Source organism: Helicoverpa armigera, chromosome 19 (assembly GCF_030705265.1).
Source record: "Helicoverpa armigera isolate CAAS_96S chromosome 19, ASM3070526v1, whole genome shotgun sequence".
NCBI lineage: Eukaryota > Metazoa > Arthropoda > Insecta > Lepidoptera > Noctuidae > Helicoverpa > Helicoverpa armigera.
This window is the reverse complement of record NC_087138.1, coordinates 680,182-702,793: the sequence shown is the minus strand read 5'-3', so window position 1 is coordinate 702,793 and position 22,612 is coordinate 680,182. Positions and strand designations below refer to the sequence as shown.

At 41.9% G+C, this 22,612-nt stretch overlaps 1 protein-coding gene and 1 pseudogene across 1 annotated transcript; one reads left to right on the top strand and one right to left on the bottom strand.

Annotated features, from left to right (window-relative positions):
* Positions 1–10,967: 10,967 nt before the first annotated feature.
* LOC126053692 (uncharacterized) lies at positions 10,968–16,787 on the bottom strand. Its single transcript, XM_064039551.1, has one exon. It carries the CDS (start codon positions 16,785–16,787, stop codon positions 10,968–10,970), a length of 5,820 nt encoding a protein of 1,939 aa, XP_063895621.1.
* A 963-nt stretch (positions 16,788–17,750) lies between these two features.
* Positions 17,751–20,595, top strand: LOC135118172 (uncharacterized; annotated as a pseudogene).
* The last annotated feature ends 2,017 nt before the right edge of the window (positions 20,596–22,612 follow it).

Sequence of the window (22,612 nt, the reverse complement as noted above, 5' to 3'; positions counted from 1 at the left end):
ATTATGACCATGCTGTTTCGGCCTGGTTGAGATCACACCAGGGCGTGTGGTAACTGTATTTCAGATAAGTGAAATATTTGGAAATGCATATATTCAGGCAGCTACAATGTCGACAGCAATCAACGCATTCAGAAAGTGTGGCATATGGCCGTTTAATGAAAATAATTTTACGGATGCCGATTTCATATCTGCTGCAACTACTGATATACAAAATATTGAAAACTCGTCGAGTGTAGAGCAACACAGAGTTACAGAAGCCGAAGGGCCTCAATATGAGGTAGTTCCATCTGTGCCTTCAACCACAGTAGTCACGACTGTATCTTCAACGACCACAACATCCCATCCTGGAGCAGTTACAACAAGACCTGAACTTACAACAGAATCATGCACTTCAGTTAGAATAGATTTTATCACCGAATGTACAGAGCAAGTCACACCTGATGTGACTAAAAAATCTGCTCCCGAACCTGAACCTGGATGTTCTTTTGCTTCTAAATCTCCCATCCGTGCGGTATGCCGCGATCTTACATCTAGCTTTGAAAATGCATCCCCTGGTGATATTTTGCCAATCCCTTTGGTCCAACAAACTGAAAAGAGGAAGCAATACCGGAGAGGAAAAACAGCTGTCATTACTTCAACTCCTTATAAAATGAGCTGGAGAATTTGAAAAACTGAGGAAAGTATCCAATCCTAATGATCCTCGGCTCAAAAAATGCTAAGAAGAAACAAAGACTACAGTTGCAGCCAAGACGAAAAATGACGATGATGAAGATACAATTTGTCTCTATTGTAATGATGAAAATCATAGTTTTCTGAAATCATCCGAAGGTTGGGTAGGCTGCCAGCTTTGTGGACGTTGGGCTCACAATGGTTGTGCTGGTGTGGATGATGAAAACACCGAAGAAATTCATATTTGTATTTATTGTGATAATAATTAGCTAACCCCATCTTGCCCCATTTTCATTACCCCATCTTACCCCATGGTAAGGGGCAAGATGGGTTTTCGAAAGTTCCTATTAAATCATTTATTTAAAAAAAATGTTATAAGTTCATCTCCCAAAGACTATGCCAAATTGTAGTTAGATTAATAAGGCATTGTGCCATAAATAAATAAGCATAATAAACGCAATGATTATACTGTATTTTTGGTATTTTCCTTAGATACCCCATCATGCCCCCCCTTCCCCTAAGTAATTTTTTTGTTGACAACGCGAAACGAAAACTTGGTTCTTCCGCTTCTATCACGTAATAGCTGAACACGAAGACTTCGTTTTCATCATCGGGAATAGTTGTTCGATCGAAAATCCATTTTTCAAGTTCACCTAAGTAAATCAGCTCTTCCGAACTTCTCGCGCCTTCTGTCATATAAGTAGTTGTTAAGTTGCCGTTTTGAAGGCACCTTTATCCCTGTCATGTTGTTCAGAGACTCTAATATAGTTTTTGGCTTTAGGCGTAAATCAAACATCTTATTTATTTCTCTTTTGACGTTTTCCGGAATTCCGTAGTCACTACGCATACCAATCTGGTCATGGTTGTGCTCTGAAGTGGTTTTAAAAATAAGAATATCATTGCAGTCATTCACCAACAATAAATACAACGCGTCGTTCTTTCTTGAGTTTTTAAGTTTGTTATAGAGTTATTAAGTTTGTTATAGTTTTTAAGTTTGTTAGTTTAGTGGTTAGTTAGTAAGTATTTGTTAGTTAGTTTAATAATTAGTTAGTAAGTTTTTTAGTTAGTTAGTTTTTTAGTTAGTAAGTTTTTTAGTTAGTAAAATATGGATGCCCTCCAATTAATTCTAGCGCGGAATTTCAATATTTGGAATTACGCTGCTGTTATCAGCAACGAAGAAAGAGCAGTTGAAGCTGCTCGTTCTTGGTTGTTGCTACCTAATAGGGTTGCTCGCTGTCCGAACTGCAGGCAAATGCCTGCGCGATGAATATAGAACAGCGCTCCGATTACAAAATCAATTTTAAAACAGTGTCGCCAACAAGTAACACTTTTTTTGATAAGTCTAAAGTCTCAGTGCTCAGTACACTGAGACTAATTTTACATTTCTTTAGAAATGATATGGTTTCGCAGGCGGCTAGGGATGTGGGTGTATCTCGCAAAACTGCTGTACAAGTATACCACTACTTGCGAGAAGTGTGTGAGGTGGCGGAGGCTCATGACCGTCAAATGTTAGGCGGTTCTAATGACGTTGTAGAAGTCGATGAGACCCATTTATATTCAAATAAGTACCACAGAGGTCGACTTTTACAACGTCAAACATGGGCGTTTGGATGCATCAGCCGCCTAACAAAAAAAATTCACGTCGAGCTAATTCCCGACAAAACTCGCCAAACACTTGAGTCCCATAGTGGTAGCAAATGTACGACCAGGGACATTCATTATGTCGGATATGCACAGGGCTTATCGAGGAATCGACTTACGGCTGAATATGGGTGGCCATTATGTGGTTAACCACAGCACAAATTTTGTTGCCGGCACTGTTGACATTCCAGTTCATCCTAGTTTAGGGGAACCAGTCGCTACTGGCGCTCCTAATGTGAACGTAAAAATTCACACGAACACAATAGAGCGCCAGTGGCTAGAACTGAAACGCCATTGCCGCACCTGCAGGAGCCAACGGCGTTTAAAATGGTACATGGGCGAGTTTATGTACCGCAAAAATATTTTGCGAAATCTTAATTCGGATGCCGCCCGGTTTCGTCGATTTATACGGGATATTCACCGCGTCTATCCTGGACCAGGTAAACGCGGTATAAGAATTATAAACTGTAGGTGTAGATCCTGTCGCTAGCAAGTCCCCAAGCCCTGAGCTCCTTCGCTCGCTCTTGCAAAGCCCCTAAAATATCCTGTACATATTGCATTTTGTAACATTCATCCATTCCATCCATTCGCACCTTCGACATCGTTTTTACGACAAACGGTTGGTCGGAGACAAAAATCACCCAGATGCTTTTCGCCTTATTTTTAGGTGTTCTATACGATAGAATCGAGAAAATAAACAAAATACAAAAAAATAAATTTTTGCAAAAATTTTCTAAGTCTTTTTTCCTCAGTGTTCCGTTACGTACACTCCAACCAACTGCAGAGTTTGCCTAAGTCGGGAGCCAAAAATACGTAAGGAGACATGTTACCGATGCAGCGGGTGCCCCAAATCTCCTCCGCTATGTCCAGAATGCTTTGAAACCTGGCACAGTACGTCTAACACTGATGTACAATAATGATTGAATTTATTATTGATGTTTTTGAAATTAAACAGGACTTGTTCGGTGGATTAACTTGTCTTTTATTTGAAAATATAATTTGTACAACGTGTTGCCTTTTAGAATAGTAGAACGGGAGAGAGCTTATACCAACATTGACATATTAACAACATGTAGCCAACTTAAACATTTAAATAAACATTGCCATATTCATAACACCCCTTCTCAATGTTTATACATTTTAAACAAATAACATTAACATTAAAACAAAACTTAAAACATCTTAAAACATTACCAAATAAACATCTCTACTTCTTAGCTTACCACTTGACATTGCATTGTGTTAAAAACTTAATTAACAACTCCTTACTTAACGACTTTGTTAGCATGTCTGCCAATTGTTCACAAGTATTAATATACTGAATATCAATTTTATTATTTTTGATCAAATCTTTAACACAGTGGTATCTAATGTCAACATGTTTAAGACGTTTCAGTGAGTCTGTACTTGCATTCAAAATAGCTCCCTGATTGTCACAATACAACTTAACAGGGCTATCATTCTGAACATCAAAATCATGCAATAAATTAACAAGCCAGCACGCTTCGCTTGCTGCCATACTCATAGAAACATATTCGGCTTCAGTTGAAGACAAACTTACAGAAGATTGCTTCTTTGAACACCACATAACCAAACAATTAGCAAAAGTAAACAAATAGCCAGAGGTGGACTTTCTGTCCCTTTGATCACCTCCCCAATCTGCATCACAATAGCCTTGTAATACACTATCATCACACTTATATACTATTTTATAATCTAATGTATGCTTCACATAACGCAATACTCTCTTAAGTGAACTAAGTAATGCACTATTAGCACATTTCTGATATCTACTTAGTAGGAAACTGCAAAACACAGATCAGGCCTAGTGCCTGAGACAGCATACATAAGACAGCCAATAATTTGCCTACAGACTCTTTCAATGTCTATATCACAATTAGTATTTGAATCAAACATTTTAGTATTCAAATTACTATCCAAGGGTGTCAACATAGGTTTACAATCTTCCATATTAAATCTTTTTAATACATTTTCTAAGTACTTTCTTTGAGACAATGTAGTTATACCCTTTTCTAAGTTTTGGTTTATATGTATTCCTAGAAATTCTGAAACTAGCCCTAAATCTTTCATTTTAAATTCTTTACTTAACATTGTTTTTAGGTTAGTGACCTCACTTTCATTACTTCCAAAGATTAACAAATCGTCTACATATATTAACAAAAATATTTTATCTTTACCACTATACTTCTTATATAAACATGGATCACATTTAGACCTTATAAAACCATCTCTAATTAATACAGAGTCAACTTTAATATTCCAAGCTTTAGGTGAACTTTTCAACCCGTACAGTGACTTGTTTAACTTTACAATATTATTTTCTCCTGAGTATGCCCCTTCTGGTAACCTTACATATACATTTTCTTTAATATTACCATATAGAAAAGCTCCAGTGACATCCATCTGGTGTATAGGTAAAGTATATTTTGTTGCAATTACTACAAACAATCTAAAAGTTGCTAGCTTAGCAACTGGAGCAAAAATGTCACTTAAATTCATTATATCTTGTTGTTCACACTCACTTTGCTCTAATTTTACGTTATTACACTTGTAGAAGTCAGTTTTTTTACGCTCACGCTTGCTCCTTTCTACAGGTAAAACAATATCTTCCAATAACTGTTCTTCTTCACTGCATGGCAAGTAGTCACTGTCATCTTCAGAGTTGTCTGCTAAGTCACTACTCATGTGGGATGTCTCTACCTCGTTGTGGTTGTGGGTTGTTACCTCATCAATATCGGGACTATTCTCCTGCCCTGTGTCCTCTTCAAGGTCTAAGGACACTACAGTTTGCCCTTCACCTTTCTTCACTAGAGGTTTCTCCTTCTCTTCTTGCTGTAAGAATACAATATCCCTTTTTGTTTCTACTACATTCTTTTCAGGATAGTAAATACGGTAACCTTTCACATTCTCCTCATATCCGACCATCAATCCCCTCTCTCCTTTCGGATCCCACTTCAGTCTCTTCTCTTTTGGTATGTGTACATATACTTCTGTACCAAAAGCTCTCAACTCCATGATATTATATGTTTTTCCAGTCCATACCTCATATGGAGATCGCCCATCCTCGTGACTCTTCCCAGTCCTGTTCAACACGAACACTGCAGTATTTATGGCTTCGGCCCATAATTTCTTTGGTAAATTTCTCTCATGTATCATTGTCCTGGCCGCTTCCACCAATGTTCTATTTTCTCTCTCTGCCTTTCCATTTTGCTCTGGAGTGTATGGTACTGTAGTTTGGTGTGTTATTCCACGTCTTGTAAACATTTCCTTCACATACCTGTTCACAAACTCCAGGCCGTTATCACTTCTGACTGTCTTCACCTTGTTTCCAGTATTATTCTCGGCTTTATTTATAAAATCCTCAATTATATACTTGATCCTATCTTTTGTCTTCACAAAATACACACTTCTGAAATTCGAATAGTCATCTGTTAGCAAAACAAAGTACCTTGACCCACCAACTGACGGTTCCTCCATGGGACCGCATGTATCAACATGAATTAACTCACATGTCCTGGTACTCTTGAATTCGCTTCTATTGAATGGCAATCTATGAATTTTCCCGACCAAGCAACTCTCACACATCGGGTTGGACGTTTGTTTAACCACAATGTTGTTTTTTCGCAAGATATCTTTGACATAGGTAAAGTTTTGGTGCGCCAATCTTCTGTGCCACTCGTTTAAATCGTTCCACGCTAGTTCTGCAGTACTCGCAGTTTCACCATTACTATTATAGCGTAAATTCAAGTAAAAAGAATTTCCAATTCTTTCCGCAACAGCGCAAATTTTATTTGACTTGTAAAATTTGCATGAACTGTCATCTGTCACTACAACATATCCTTTGTCTGTGGCGCGGTTTACCGAAAACAGGTTCGTTTTTAGTTCAGGAACATACAAGACATTGTCTATGACTGTGTCAATCCATTCATTTCCGTTTGACACTTGAACTGTTATCTGTCCATAACCAATCGCATTTATCACTGCTCCATTACCGATGATAACAGGTTTTGGCGAAATATTTGAGAATGATGTAAACAATGCACGGTCTCTACACATATGTTCAGTGGCACCAGAATCCACCAGCCACTTAGATTTTTGCAGTTGATGCGACAGATTAGACACCACGAACGCATTACTATTCGTTTTATTTTCACTTCTTGACATTCTTTGTTTTCGAAAACGACACTGAGCTTTAAAATGTCCGAACTTCCCACAATAAAAACAGTTATTATTATTACTGATGTTCCCTTCACTGTTAGTTTTATTGTTGCTTTTACTTTCGGTATTATACTGTCCGCTTTTACCAAATTTGAGACCTCTTGACGGTCCTGGACCTTTATTCTTCACAAAGAATGCAGACGGTGTTGCTTGCTGTGCTCCTTCGTTCCTTTCCTTTACTCGCTCTTCTTCAATCAGTAGTCTGGCCACTAAATTTTCAAACGTTTGTTTGTCATCCGGCGCCGACTCCCAGGCCGAAATGAAATGTTTATATTCGTCTGGTAACGACATCAACACCTTCGTGATTACAAATTTATCTGAGATTTCTTCACCCATCTGTTTCAATTGGTTTTGTAGTTCTTGTATCTTAGATAAGAAAACAGACATGTCGACTCCTCTTTCAAACTTATATTGAAAAAATCTCTGCTGTATAATGTGCACACTGGTCTCCGTTTTCTGTTCATAAACACTATGAAGTTTTCGCCACATCTCCGCAGAACTCGTACAAGTAATAATATGTAGCATTGCCTCTTCTGACATTCGTGTTACCAGTAACGTTTGTGCTTTGGCATCTTTGGACTCCCATGCCGGTATCTCAGCGGCAACTTCGGGCTTCAATTGCTTTCCCTCCACGATATTTAACCATCCATGGCCCCTCAATTGTACTGTTGTTTGGAATTTCCATAAATTCCAATTTCTGGCTCCTTCTAACTTGATCACATTGACGTTATTGTTATTTCCTTCCGTCATTTTTACCTTGTCCTCTCCCAACTAAGAACAAGTACTCCTTCTCGACGATGTTCCGCTGTTCCGCAATGGCCGAGCCGTCAGCCGATGCCGCAAAAGTGACAACCTCACTTTTTTTCTTCTCGTCGATTTTACTTTTACTGCCACCGCAAGTAATCTACATCAAGCTGTTATGGCCGTGCCTGGGCCCATAACCTGATGTTTTTGAAATTAAACAGGACTTGTTCGGTGGATTAACTTGTCTTTTATTTGAAAATATAATTTGTACAACGTGTTGCCTTTTAGAATAGTAGAACGGGAGAGAGCTTATACCAACATTGACATATTAACAACATGTAGCCAACTTAAACATTTAAATAAACATTGCCATATTCATAACAATTATTTCTTTTTATATCAATTATTTTAGAATAGAAGTAACTGTAAATTTTGTTTTGTATTTTTAATTAAGGATCTCAATTAAAGGAACATTAAGGACTGATTACTATAAAAGACAATTAAAGAATAAGTTTGATTTTAAACTGTATATTATTTTCTTACCCTGTTCCTGAACCTAAGTAGATTGAAAGGCAATAGCGTCCGGGGTCGTAACTGAATAATACATTAAAGATTCCCATATCGAGGGTTCCCGGGCTAATTGGTTTAAGCGACATTTTGGGTGATATTGAGTTATATATATATTTGGAATCAGCGATTTTTTCTCCGCCGAATGGTGCCGGTTTCATTAAAATCGGAGCACTTTTTTGGCGCTTGAAACAATTCTATTTTCGTGGTGATTCCAAAATGGCAGTGTATTAAACGACGTGGATTTTGCATTTTTTGTTAAATTATGCACTTGAACCATACCATCATAATAATAACCGAGACATAAACCAGTCACCCTATCTCTCATAAATAAGTCAATGAGAGTTAGAGCGTTTTTCCTGTATCTACTTTTTTTATTAAGAAGTAACTTGAATCATTTTGCCTTCCCACTAATCACACGGTGTGATGTCACTTAAACCAATAGTCCGTGACCCAAATAAGACAGGTTTGTCGCTTAAACGCTTTTGGCTGCATCTATTTTGAACGCAGGGTGCTACTTAAAGCAAATAGTCGTTTTCGTTCAGATGTTTTGTTTGGTCGTTAAACCATTTAGTCCTACTTTTTTTTTAAATGTGTGTCGTTTAATACTGATGATAAAATTAATGATGAATAATGAAACATTTTGCCAGTATTCATAAAAATACGAGTCGGTCTTTCAATCACAAAATTTTAATATGGTACATTTCAACCATGTCATATGATACCATATTCATTTCATCGACCGGGTGTCAAAAATCGTGATTTTTCAACTGGACTATCGTGCGCGGGCGCTTCAGTCTCACTCAAGAGTGCGCCGAGGACTGACGTGACGCGCGCAGGCCGCCAGTGTTTACATAAAACGCTCATCAAAATTTAATCGTAAGTACTTTAATATTTTCATTATTTACGTACCATTTTCAACTGAGATGTTATGACTAATTCGTTTTTATTGTTTATACTTGGATTATGTTACTTCTTCTATTGAGTTGTAGGTACTTAACTTAATACTTTAAGGAAGTGATGAGATGACAATATTAGTTTATTTTTCTCCATTTATGTGCGATGTTATAGATAATAATTATTATTATAAATATAAATATTGTAAATACAACACTCGTATCGTCTCTTTGGATGTAGTTATTTCAATTTTATTTTATTACAGTACCTAAACTTCGTTTATTGCTATACAATTAGCTAAATGTAACGTACAAATTACTTTTTTAGCTATCGTATCTATAATAATTGTATTTTTAGATTTGCACCGTTAATTTACTGTTTATTAAGAATGTTTTGATGTTTTATAAGTATTTTAGCTTCAATTATACAGTATTTATAAATTATAATTTGACAATTCTGACTTTAGTTTCACCTAACGTACTTCCTTTTAGTTATAATAATTAAAATAATAATTATTATTTTAAATATTTCAGATAAATATGGAGACAGAAAGACAGAAATTCTACAAACATAAAATCAAACGAATTTTGACCAAGGATGATGCATCTTCAGTGATTGATGAAAACGACAAATCTACCGTAACATTATTAGGAAGTACTTCTTATCATAAGCAAGTCAATGATTTCAGTATTATGAATTCGAGCAACACAGATCAACAATCAGAAACTGTGCGGGACGGACGTAGCTCAGAAGCAGGTACTATGGGGTGGCTTCGAGACGTTGACGCCCCGTCGGTCGCTGGTTCTTGGACGTCTGGGCGAGTGGACTGTATTTACGATGTGGCGAGAAACAGGAATTTCAGAAACAAGAATACGTTTAGACGGGTTTTAGACTTTCTGCTACTATAGGTTCAGGAATGCCGGTGAAATAATAAGTCTTCATATATTTTTCAGGAGTCTTGAAGGGACGAGCTTCGACGCACTTACCATACTATAATTACACTATTTACTTTTCACTATTTACTTGTTATACTATCAAAAAATCCATACCGATGACTACGATTTGTACGGCGGCGCTTGCGCACCGAATGAGCTCGAAACTTTACCGTGACGAGCACCTCGATTTCTCGTCCCTCCGACCAACTCAGTTTTATTGACCTTTCAATTTAACAGCAGTATTACAAACAATTGGTACATGATATCATTACAGGATACACAGCGTCAGACGCCCCATGAAGTGCGCTACTGAACTATACCACACACACCCTGCATACCTTAAGGGCTGAAATACTATAACCGAATAACTATAAAAAACTATGTGAAATCGGCCCTTAGGTGAAGACTATCTTGAGATAAAAAACAAACTATGGGGGTTATCTCAATACGAAAGGTAGTGTGTGTTAGGGCATTTCATGGGCTATCTGGCGATAGTAATCCTAACAATGTGACCTAAGCCCTAGTATTGTTAATTTGCATGTGAAATGAAAGTCAAAACACAAACATTATTTATTGCTCTATAACTTAAACTATTAACAATTTTTCTATAAATTAAGTTATTTTCTATACAATGAGACCTAGGCTTTCAGTTAAACACTATTTCACTAATGAAAGTCTAGGATTTTTGCTATCGACAAATGTTTACATGGGTAAATCAGGCCTTAAACGGCAGAACTATTAGGTTTATTATACATAATTAGGTAGGTTAAGGTTACCGCTACAAAACTATTACAATTTGGCATCAAAAAACACTATAATTTACAAATTAAAGCACTATCAAAATCTGAACACAATTCTATAACAATTTAGAAGGAGGGTGCACGTGAAAAACATACCTTGGTGCGGCTTACGGCACTTTTTGCTCATTACCCTCATCACAAAATTGTTAGAGTATAAATAGTTACGCGCATACACGAACACTCAGGCATTATGATTTTGCACTCGCGGCGCACGGATGCGTCTGTCGCGAACATCTCTCCCGCCGTGCGGCAGAGCGTAGGCACTATCAGTTTCACTTTCACTATCACTATTTAGTCTATTAAACGATGAATGATGACACGATGACACGATGTAGGGACTCGAAGCGCTGACCCGTAGCGATGACCCGCAGCGATGACTCGTAGCTCTGGCTCGCAGCGATGCCGCATCTCCGGTGAGCGACGGCGCGGTGATAGCGCGAGGGCGCCGCGACGCCGGTGATGCCGCACTGCCCGGTTACTTAGGCAGCGGCACGAGTTTCTTCGTCGGACGCTTTAGTATGCCACCTGCGGTGCGCACGTCAGCGGTCCGAACTTCACCATCAGCGCCCGGGTAGACGGCCACGACCCGGCCTCGCGGCCAAGTGTTGCGAGGCAGGTTGCCGTCGGCGATGAGAACGGGGTCGCCCAGCTGCAGCGCGGGGCCGCGGGCGTGCGGCTCCCGCCGGTATTGGAGCTCGGGCAGGTACTCGCGCACCCAGCGGCGCCAGAACATGTCGGCGAGTATCTGGGCACGCCGCCAGTGCTTCTTGCTGTCGATGTCTCGCTCGTCGAACGTGCCGGGGCTCGGCAGGCGTGCCGAGCCGCCCAGCAGGAAATGGTTCGGTGTGATGGACTCGTCGTCGTCGCCGCTCACAGATACGTGGGTGAGCGGCCGGCTGTTGACGACGTACTCGACCTCGCAGAGCAGCGTCGCGAGGACCTCCTCGCGTGGGTGGCGCTCGTGCAGCGTGGCGCCTAGCGCGGTCTTAACGCACCGCACTAAGCGCTCCCAGGCGCCTCCCATGAAAGGCGCGGAAGGCGTGATGAAGCGCCAGGCGATGCCGCGTCGGCTGGCCTCCTCCTGGCAGGCCTCACGCAGCTCACGGTCAGCACCGTGCATGTTGGTGCCGTTGTCGGAGTAGATTTCGGTGGGACAGCCGCGTCGCGCTGCGAACCTGCGCAGCGCCAACACAGCTGAGTCCGCGCTGAGGCTGTGCGCGATCTCGAGGTGAACTGCCCTTGTTGTGAGACACGTGAACAGCGCCACGTATCGCTTGTGATGCTGACGACCGACGGTGACTGACAGCGGGCCGAAATAATCAAGCCCGGTGTATGTGAACGGCCTGCGGTGATGAGCCAGGCGTGTCTTCGGGTGGTCGCCGGTTGCCGGCGTCGGCGCGCGCGCGCGACGTATGCGGCAGTGCAGGCAGCGCGCGATGACTTGCTTGACTGTCGGGCGCAGGTGCACAATCCAGTAGTGCTGTCTGACCTCATTCACGACGAGCTCGGTGCCGCTGTGTTGTAGGCTACGGTGCGTCCAATCTATATATAGCTGTGTAATGCGGTGATCGCCGTCTAACACAGGTGGACTCTTCACGCTTTTAGCGACTTTGTCTACAGCAGCTATGCGGCTTCGCAGTACTATAACTCCGTCGTTTAGTTCTATGCGCAGCGGGTACAGTCGGCTACTACTTGCGACTGTTTCGTTACTCTCGAGACTGGCTATTTCTTGTTTAAAGGCTTCTTGTTGTACCACACGAACTAACAGCTTCTCTGCTCTTTGAATATATGTCGCGTCCAATATAATAAACTTGCGTGTGTATATTGGGGCGCGCGCTTCGGCGGGCGCGCGGGGCGCTCGCACCGCTCTCGACCAATCAGGATCGTTTTCTTTGTTTTTCTTTGTTCGCTTGTAGAACGTTTTTTCTGTATGTTGTTTTTTACACAACGCTATAAACTGTAGTACTCTGGCTGTGGCGCGCAGCAATCGCTCCCATCTTGAAAATCGAGCGGGGTCGGGAACGACGTCTATGAGGTTTGCTGCGCCCGCTTGTATGAGCGTGACTGTTTTTTCCTCGCCTGTCGGTTGACTGTCAGCTGGTGACTCGGTCGGCCATGTCGATGGGTCGTCGTAGAGGAACTTAGGGCCGCGGTACCACTCGTGGTCGGTGTGAAAGTGCGTCGGGACGTCGCGGGTGGCGGCGTCGGCTATGTTGCTTTTTGTAGGCACCCAGCGCCACTCTTCGACTCTGCTATTTTCCTCTATGGCGGCCAATCGATGTGCGACGAATGGCTTGTACGATCTGGCTCCTTTCCTTATCCATGTCAGAACGGTTCTGCTGTCACTCCAGTAGGTCACGGAGGCGGGCTTGACGTTGTGTTCATATATCACTGCGGCTGCGACGCGCGTACCCATCACCGCGGCTTGCAGCTCGAGGCGCGGTATTGACAGCAGCTTCAGCGGCGCCACTTTCGCCTTCGCCATGACGAGGCTGACGTGCACGTTGTTGTCACGGGTCGTTGACCTCCAGTACACCGCTGTAGCGTAGGCCTTCTCACTGGCGTCGGGGAACACGTGTACTTGTATTTCTGTAGCCTCGCTGTACCCAGGATAACAGCGCGGTATGTTTACGTTCTTCAGCTGTTCGAGATGACTTATCCACGCCCTCCACTGGCTTGATAGTTCTTCATCGAGAGGTTGATCCCAGTCGACTCCCCGCCTCCAGGCTTCTTGTAATATTTGTTTCGCCCTGATTGTTATAGGTGAGGCGAGGCCCAGCGGGTCGTATAGCGACATAACTATCTTGAGCGCCTCTCTCTTGGTGGGCGTTTCCTTGTCGAGCAGGCCAGTAGGTAGGCGCGCGAGTTTTAAGTTGAAGCTCAGCTCGTCCGTGTGTGGCTTCCATATCACGCCGAGTACTTTCTCTGTGTTTTCTATATTTCCAAGATTAACAATCTGTGTTGTTTCTTGGCCCGGTACCAATTCACGCAGCACTTCTTCGCTGTTGGATACCCATTTCGTTAGGTCGAAGCGCGCTTTACTATGTATTTCTTGTACTATCTTGATTGTGCGCGTCGCCTCTTCTGTACTTCTGAAGCTATCCAGGTAATCGTCCATGTAATGATTCTTGACTATTGCTTCTACTGCTTCTGGGTGTTCGTTCGCATGGCGTTTAGCATTCCAGTTCTTAGCGAATATTGCTGTACACGGTGAACTTGCTGCGCCGAATATTATTGACGTCATTCGGTACTCTTCCGGCGCCCCCTCCCGCCGCTCTCCTCGCCACAGATATCGGAGAGCGTCTCTGTCTTCTGGCTTTACTTTCACCTGCATAAACATTTCAGTGATATCTCCGGAGACGGCGACGCGGTGACGTCGGAATCGCATCATCACGCCGGGCAGCGACTGCAGCAAGTCCGGACCCGTGAGCAGGTAGTCGTTCAGTGACATCCCTCTTGTCTTCGCTGCTGCGTCGTGAACTATACGAAGCTTCTCCGGTTTCATAGGGTTGAAGACGTCGAAGTGCGGCAGGTACCACGTTCTTCCCGGTGTACGTTCAAGGGGCGCTTTCTCTGCGTAGCCCTTTTCTATTAGTGAATCCATCTGCGCCATATATCTAGTCTTCAGAGCGGGATTCTTATCGAGTTTTTTCTCTATTGATACGAGTCTATTCATCGCAGTCGCGTAGCTGTCCGGCATCTGTATCTCGTCACTCCTCCATAGCAACGCAGTCTGAAGACGTCCATCTTCCAACTGTACTATACTGCGTTGTAATATATCTTCCGCTCTCTTCTCTGGGTCAGAAGCTGGTCGGCACGGGTTGATGATGAGTGACTCGAGTGCGAAGTATTCACGAAGTTGCTTGTCTATGCTTTCCTCGGCGCCGTTCAGCTGATTGACGTAGTGCACCTGCTGTCCCAGAATCCTAGTGCGGGCACCGTGCAGCACCCAGCCCAAGGGAGTTAACGATGCTATCGGCTGATGCTGGGGCCCTCTTCTGATGTCTGTCGCTAGGAGCAGATGCCAGTTGTCTTGCCCGATGATAATCTTCGGCGTCCCTGCGTTGTACGTCAGCTGATCTGCCAGATCAAACAGGTGCTTGCAGTCAGCGATGTCATCCTTGCTGATTGACTGCGGCGACAGGTGCAGGCGTGGTATGGTGCGCGCCCTGAAGGGTATCTTCTTCCTATGGCAGGTCGATAGCGTGAGGTCAACTCTCTTCGACGTGGGCGTGTCGATAGTCACGTCGCTGATGGCGCCTATTTTCATCGGCTCGACTGGTCCCTCTGCACCGATCATGTCTGCCAGCTCTTCGTCAATCAGTGACACGGTTGAGCCGTCATCCAGCAGTGCGTAGGTGCGCACTTCTCCCGCCGGTCCGGACAGTTGCACCGGAACGATTTTCAGGAACGCTTGATTTGTGTGGTTGCGTGAACTTGCGACTATTTCTTGCGCTTCTTGTGCAACTTCAGTAGTGCTCGCCTTCTTCTTGTAGTGAAGCAGATGATGGTGTGATGCAGTGCAGCCCTCGATTCCACATCTCTTCTTCTGACATCTGTGTCCGTGCTGACGATAGCGGAGGCAGCGGAAGCACATGTTGTGCTCCTTGGCTAGGTCCCACTTCTTGTCCGCAGAAGCCTTCACGAACTTGTGGCAGTCTAGCGATCGGTGTCCATCCATCTCGCAGATGCGGCACTTCGATGCGGGCTTCTTGTCTATAGTGGTGTGTGTTCTCTGCGTCACACGTCTAAGTCCAGTAGCTTCACTGATGTTTTCAGGCGGTGCAAACGCGCTGCAGTAGCGAGCTTGTTCGGTGATGAAGTCGCTGAAGAGACCCAAGTCCGGCGTTGACTGGTACTTCTCAGTATATGTCTTGTACCACTGTACACGTAGCGAGTTCGGCAGCTTCTCTGTGAGGATGCGCATAAGCTCGGCGTTCATGAGGTAGTGTTCCTTTTTCAGCGCTCGCAGTGTAACGATGCCACTTCGTACACGGCTGGCGAAAGTGCAGATGTCCTTCGGTGCTTCTCCGCAGCGTGGCAGCCCGCGCAGTCTGTCTGTCTCCGCTTGCGCTATTGAGTCGGGGCGGCCAAACTGAAGCTCCAACTCCTTCATGATGTCATCTGGCCTGGCGTTGCCGATAAGCTCGGAACTAACTGTATCAAGCGCTCTTCCTCGCAGGCTTCTTCTCAGCCTCGCCGTATTTTCCACATCGTTGAAATATGGTCGCGTTGTCTCATAGATGGCGCGGAACGATAGCCATTCTGTATGCAATCCACTAAAGTTCGGCAGCGTCATGATGACTTTCGATGCAGCAGGGTTGTGGTACACCGGTTTCTCTTCGCTTCTATTGCCGGCTAGCGATGCGATGGCGGAGGTGAGCTCCGTGATAAACGGACGGAGCCCTTCACCCCCTGCTGTATCTTCAACTGGTTTCTTCATTGATGGAAGGGCTTCAGTATCGATGGTCTTCGAGGGGGGGGGCTCTGGCTTGTCCAGGGTACCCCGCAGTCTATGTCCTCCCTCGGCGGCGGCGTCTCTTCCAGGAGCAGTACTTATTCCACGCAGGACCGGATTCACTATAACCGCGGAGGGGGGGGGCTCGGGCAGGTCCAGGGTATCTGGTGGTCTATGTCCTCCCTCAGCGGCGGCGTCCTGCGGGTCTGGTTCCGGAGCTTCCTCCAACCAGGAACGGATGTACTCTTCATTGGAATTTCTATCATCCATATAATCGTCGTCCGATTCTTCCTCGGCCCTCTGAAGTGCTATTTGCGCTAGCTCCAACTTAATCTTCAGTAAGTCTTCACGCGCATTTCTAATTTTTCTATTTGATGCCGTCGATCTGTGCGACGGTGCCTTAAGTTCGGTACGGGCGTCAACCCGGGTAGTCAACGGTACAGCTCGGTTGTATGTCTTGTCGCAAGCCTTCAGTGTTCCTCCTGAACTATATTCTTCAGCACTGGTTCCAGGCGGCCTCAGTGATGACGACGCTTCAGTCTGCATCAACGACGACGGCGCTGGTCGCTCTTCACCCCCTCGCGGGGTAGGGGGGCGCGGTCGGTCTTCACCCCCTTGCGGGGCAGGGGGGCAGGGCGGCGCCTCACTTCCCCTCTCAGCTGCGGGGCAGGGTAGGTCTTCACCCCCCCTCGGGGGGGGGGGGGGCTGCTCACTCCCCTCGGTGGTGGTTGGAGAGAACGGCGGCTGGTCGTGCACGATGGGGGGTGTGCGGCGGCCCGGTCTGGCGTCGATGATCCAGGCTTGAGCGGCTCTTCCTTGCGATCTTGTCACAGGCATACTCGCTGTTTACAACTCTTCAGTATCTTCAGCTGAAGTTCCTGGCTCGCTTCCCAGGCGATCCGGGTCGCAAGGACCAAACGGATGTGCGGGACGGACGTAGCTCAGAAGCAGGTACTATGGGGTGGCTTCGAGACGTTGACGCCCCGTCGGTCGCTGGTTCTTGGACGTCTGGGCGAGTGGACTGTATTTACGATGTGGCGAGAAACAGGAATTTCAGAAACAAGAATACGTTTAGACGGGTTTTAGACTTTCTGCTACTATAGGTTCAGGAATGCCGGTGAAATAATAAGTCTTCATATATTTTTCAGGAGTCTTGAAGGGACGAGCTTCGACGCACTTACCATACTATAATTACACTATTTACTTTTCACTATTTACTTGTTATACTATCAAAAAATCCATACCGATGACTACGATTTGTACGGCGGCGCTTGCGCACCGAATGAGCTCGAAACTTTACCGTGACGAGCACCTCGATTTCTCGTCCCTCCGACCAACTCAGTTTTATTGACCTTTCAATTTAACAGCAGTATTACAAACAATTGGTACATGATATCATTACAGGATACACAGCGTCAGACGCCCCATGAAGTGCGCTACTGAACTATACCACACACACCCTGCATACCTTAAGGGCTGAAATACTATAACCGAATAACTATAAAAAACTATGTGAAATCGGCCCTTAGGTGAAGACTATCTTGAGATAAAAAACAAACTATGGGGGTTATCTCAATACGAAAGGTAGTGTGTGTTAGGGCATTTCATGGGCTATCTGGCGATAGTAATCCTAACAATGTGACCTAAGCCCTAGTATTGTTAATTTGCATGTGAAATGAAAGTCAAAACACAAACATTATTTATTGCTCTATAACTTAAACTATTAACAATTTTTCTATAAATTAAGTTATTTTCTATACAATGAGACCTAGGCTTTCAGTTAAACACTATTTCACTAATGAAAGTCTAGGATTTTTGCTATCGACAAATGTTTACATGGGTAAATCAGGCCTTAAACGGCAGAACTATTAGGTTTATTATACATAATTAGGTAGGTTAAGGTTACCGCTACAAAACTATTACAATTTGGCATCAAAAAACACTATAATTTACAAATTAAAGCACTATCAAAATCTGAACACAATTCTATAACAATTTAGAAGGAGGGTGCACGTGAAAAACATACCTTGGTGCGGCTTACGGCACTTTTTGCTCATTACCCTCATCACAAAATTGTTAGAGTATAAATAGTTACGCGCATACACGAACACTCAGGCATTATGATTTTGCACTCGCGGCGCACGGATGCGTCTGTCGCGAACAGAAACCTTGTTAGATGACAAAGTTGAACCGAACTTTCATGCGATTACTGTAAATGAGGTTGGTATATCCATAATTATTATACTACGTGTTGTATCTAGACTAATATTATTATAATTATAAAGAGGTTCAGAGTTAATCTCGGGTCCGATTTGAAAAATATTTCAGTGTTAAATTTATCGAAGTAGGCATTTATTTTGTACACTAACATAATTATTAAGAATTGTATTTTCTTACTATTTCAGACAAAAATGACAGATGAAAATGTATCTGATTTGAAGGATCGTGATATAATTATTAACGAAGTAATTATTGAAGTGGAGAGAGAGGTGATTTTTTTATTTACTTTATATTTTTACGTATTATTTTGATAAATAAAATACATTACTATAAGGTTTTATCAAAATAGTAACTTATATTTTAAATTTATTTTCAGTATCCAGAAGAAATAGACAAATCTGAAGTAATACAAATAGAAAGAACTGTTAGTAACGGTAGCCTTCAACCAACTATTACTGATATCATACCGGAAAAAGATATGGATTTATTGAGAAAATCTTTAGAAGATGATAAAGCTGATGATAATGGTCAACTAATCCCGACAACGGATGATCACCCAATACGACAGAAAAACAAACGGGTTGTATTAAAAAAAAGTTACGTTGACTTTTTAAGTGAAGACGAAGATTTTGCTTGGGATTCAACATCCTGGAAAGAAACAGAGGAGTCGTCAAGCGATGAAGATAATAATGAAGCACCAAGAAAGAAAATAAAAAAATCATAAAAGATGGAAAAGTAGGAGATGCAGGAGTAAAAAAAGAAAAGAATAAATAGGAAAAAGGTACAAAAGGAATCTAGAAATAAGGGCGCTCAATATGTTAAGGCAGATGGTTCAATTGTTAAAGCAAGAAATATGAAACCGAATCCTTGTGTGGAAAAAGCCTGTCCCTACAAGTGTCAAGAAATAACAACAGAAAAAAGGAGTGCGATATTTGAACATTTTTGGGGATTATCTGCGGAAAGAAAAAAACAGTGGATAGTATCTATGTCTTCTAAGCAATCCATAAAAAGAAAAAGGTCTAAAGACTCTATTTACAGGAACAACACTTACTTTTATTTTAGAGGGTTGACGACAAGTTTGTTTAAAGTTCCTCATGAATACTCTCGATGTCACTCAAAGATACATTTATTATACTTTGTCAACACAGGAACATGGTATGTCGAAAGAAGATGGAAGAGGAAAATGCATTCCCACCAATAAAACACCCAACGAAATTAAAGAATCAGCAAAATCTTTCATCAAAAGGCTACCGGCAGTACCATCACATTACTGCCGCAAAGACACTACCAAACTCTACCTTCCAGTTGAATTCAAGAACATAAAAAATTTATACCGTTGTTATAAAACAGAACTTACCAGTAAAGGAGCCGATGTGGTCAGCGAGAAGATATTTCGCGAAATATTTAACACAAATTTTAATATTGGGTTTCATGTCCCAAAGAAAGATAAATGTATCAAATGCCTGCATTTTGAAGGACAGAAGCCAGAGGACTGTGCCGAGTTAAAAGATCATTTAGATGAAAAGGAGGCATCAAAGAAGCGGTTGGACTGTCATCGTCAATTAGGTAAAGAAAATCCTTCCTTTCTTTGCACATCTTTTGACCTCCAGAAGGTCCTTAATACGCCTCATGGCAATAACATGTTACTGTTTTATTCGAGAAAGTATGCTGTTTTCAATTTATGTTTCTACGAAAGCATCACCAGGAATGGTTTTTGTTTCATTTGGGGGGAAACAGAAGCAAAAAGGGGTGCAAATGAAATTGCAACTATTGTACAAAAATACATACAGAATGTGGATTCTCGAGGCACTATTACATCTTTGATCTTGTATTCTGATTCTTGTCCTGGACAAAACAAGAACAAAATAGTCCTCGCAGCAATACATAATGCTTTGTTGAAATCGACCAATTTACTTACAATTCAAATGAATTACCTTCTCCCTGGCCACACGGAAATGTCGGTAGATAGCATACACTCTACAATCGAACAATCCGTAAGAAATATTACTGTCTGGGTAGAAATATACATGGACTTGAAGAAATTGTGTGACACTGGGGTTATACCCAAAATATTCCATAAGGAATATTTAAATCTACAACATAGCAATACTACCAAAGAATGTTTAATAGACACAGACAAAGAGGATGTCGATGAAAATGACAACTAAGTACCTGCATTATTTTTCATTACACTTGATTATTGTTTTCAGCAGCAGCTGTGTTTTATGAATACGAGAAGTTTCTTTGTTGATTTTATTAATTTTTTTTTATTTTAAAATTTTATTGTTATCATGTTACTACAAGTTTATTATGTTTAATTATACTTTAACTCAGTAAAGTTTTAGGATAACTAATGAATAAGGTCATAAACAATTTTATTATAATCGACGTTCCCACATTGAGACTGATTTTACTTAATTATAATACAAAGTACTAAAATTTAACTGATTTTGTTGATTTGACTAAAAAGTTAATAAATATTATTTGATGTTCCTATTGAGACTGGTCTATAATGATTATAAATCTAAATAAATACTTTGATTGATATTGTGTTGTTTTTATTTATTTATTTATTTTTGGCGACCTTAGATTTTTGGCGATTGCGATATATCCAGGTTGTTTTATCAGCCATTGAAAGTCTTAGATGTAAATAAACATAAACATTAAACGTTACAATTTCAATGTCACATGTCACATAAGTAAATTAGCCTGTCAGTCATTTTGGTCTATTATTTGGTAGTTGAGATAAATACCTTGGTTCTATTAATTTTGGGTTTCGTTACTTCATACTTTTTGGCTTACTCTGTAAATAGAATGCGTCGTCGCTTAATTTTTTTTCCCTGTAGCCAATTGTAGTTATGAAGTCACTTAAATCGTTTTTCCTGTTTCTAAAAAAGGGCGGATTGTTTTAAGCGACATTTATCTTTGCAATTAAAGGTCCGTTTTATTTGGTATTAGCATCAACAACTAGATATTTTTAATTAAAATTCAATACCGTTTACCCCATTAAAATAACTGCAGAAGTTTTTTTGTTATGAATTTTTTTTCGAAATTTCAAACTTTAAATGGCTCTCCTGTAAAGTTGCAAAAATGTCGCTTAAACCAATTAGCCCGGGAACCCTCGATATTATGATCGCCCCTAGGCGCTAGCGCCTGAGGGCGGTCTGTCAAAATAAACCTTTTTAAATGTATGTAATATGGCAGATCGACGCAAGACGATACCGTCTGTAGCCGTCCATCCAATATCATTGTTGATTGTTACTCCTGGTATGACGTTCCGCCCATAGGCGTCAACGTCTGTAACCGTATTTGTCGTATCAAAACATTAAAAATATGTGTATTATAGTACTACGGCTTAAGGCGGTATGATGTCATATTAGGATATTTGCTAAAAGTCAAGTGTCCCGGAACGTGTTAAACAATTCTAAGGGAAGTAGCGCCGCCTTTGAAGAGTTCTGCAGCTTTTAATGAAGATAATAACTTCTGGCAGGTCGGTAGTTCACCTCGTAGGTAGTAAGCATAAATATGATTGCGTATAGCATCTAAATCAAAATTATCAGGTTCTGTTATATAACTTAACCTTTTCTTTTTCTTCTTTGGTGTTAATAGTTTATTGTCCTCCATGGACGACTCAACAAATTTTTCCTTTGTTATTCGAGAAACAGTAGCCTTTCCGATTCCTAGAGCATCGGCGACACGATCGCGAACATTTTCAAGCGGTAACAAGGGTCCGCCATTTTGTTGCTCACGAGCAAAACAGTCTCGCAAACGAACTACAAACTCGCGAACTTCGCGAACTGACTGAGGTGATGACTGCAAGAAAAAATGGAAAATGATACGCGATTCCTATATAAGATATAAAAAAATAAGGCGGGCACTGGGTCAGCCGCAAAAAACGCAAACAAAAGGTGCCAACAGTTGTCGTTCCTAGACAATATTCCCGAGCACAGATCAGGGGGTACGAATAGCCTCACCTCCGAATGTAACTGACAATGAGGATAGTGTTGATTTAACCTAAAAAGAGAATCACAAATCAAGATACCGAGGAAACGGAAACATCACTGGTTCTTAATGAAACTCCAATCAAAGTGAAACGCCTTAAACATAGCGACGATAGTATTATAAAAATTTGGAAAGAAAGAAATGAAAAAAGGCAAGATTTGATAAAGACTATTGTCCAACGCAAGGATGATGACGTACAACTTTTTTGCAATTATATTGGTAACGTTTTACGAAGTTTACCGCCTTTACAAAAGGCTGAAGCGAAAAAGCATATTAGCTCTGTTGTATCACATTATGAAATCTTGGCAGCAAGAATTGCGTCCGGAACGGAGAGGTCGGATACGCTGAGTTCCTCGTATTATACATCTTCACCAGAAGTGTCAGAATCTTCAACGAATTTATCTGTAGGCCCTAGAGATACACATCAATACTTGGCCAAA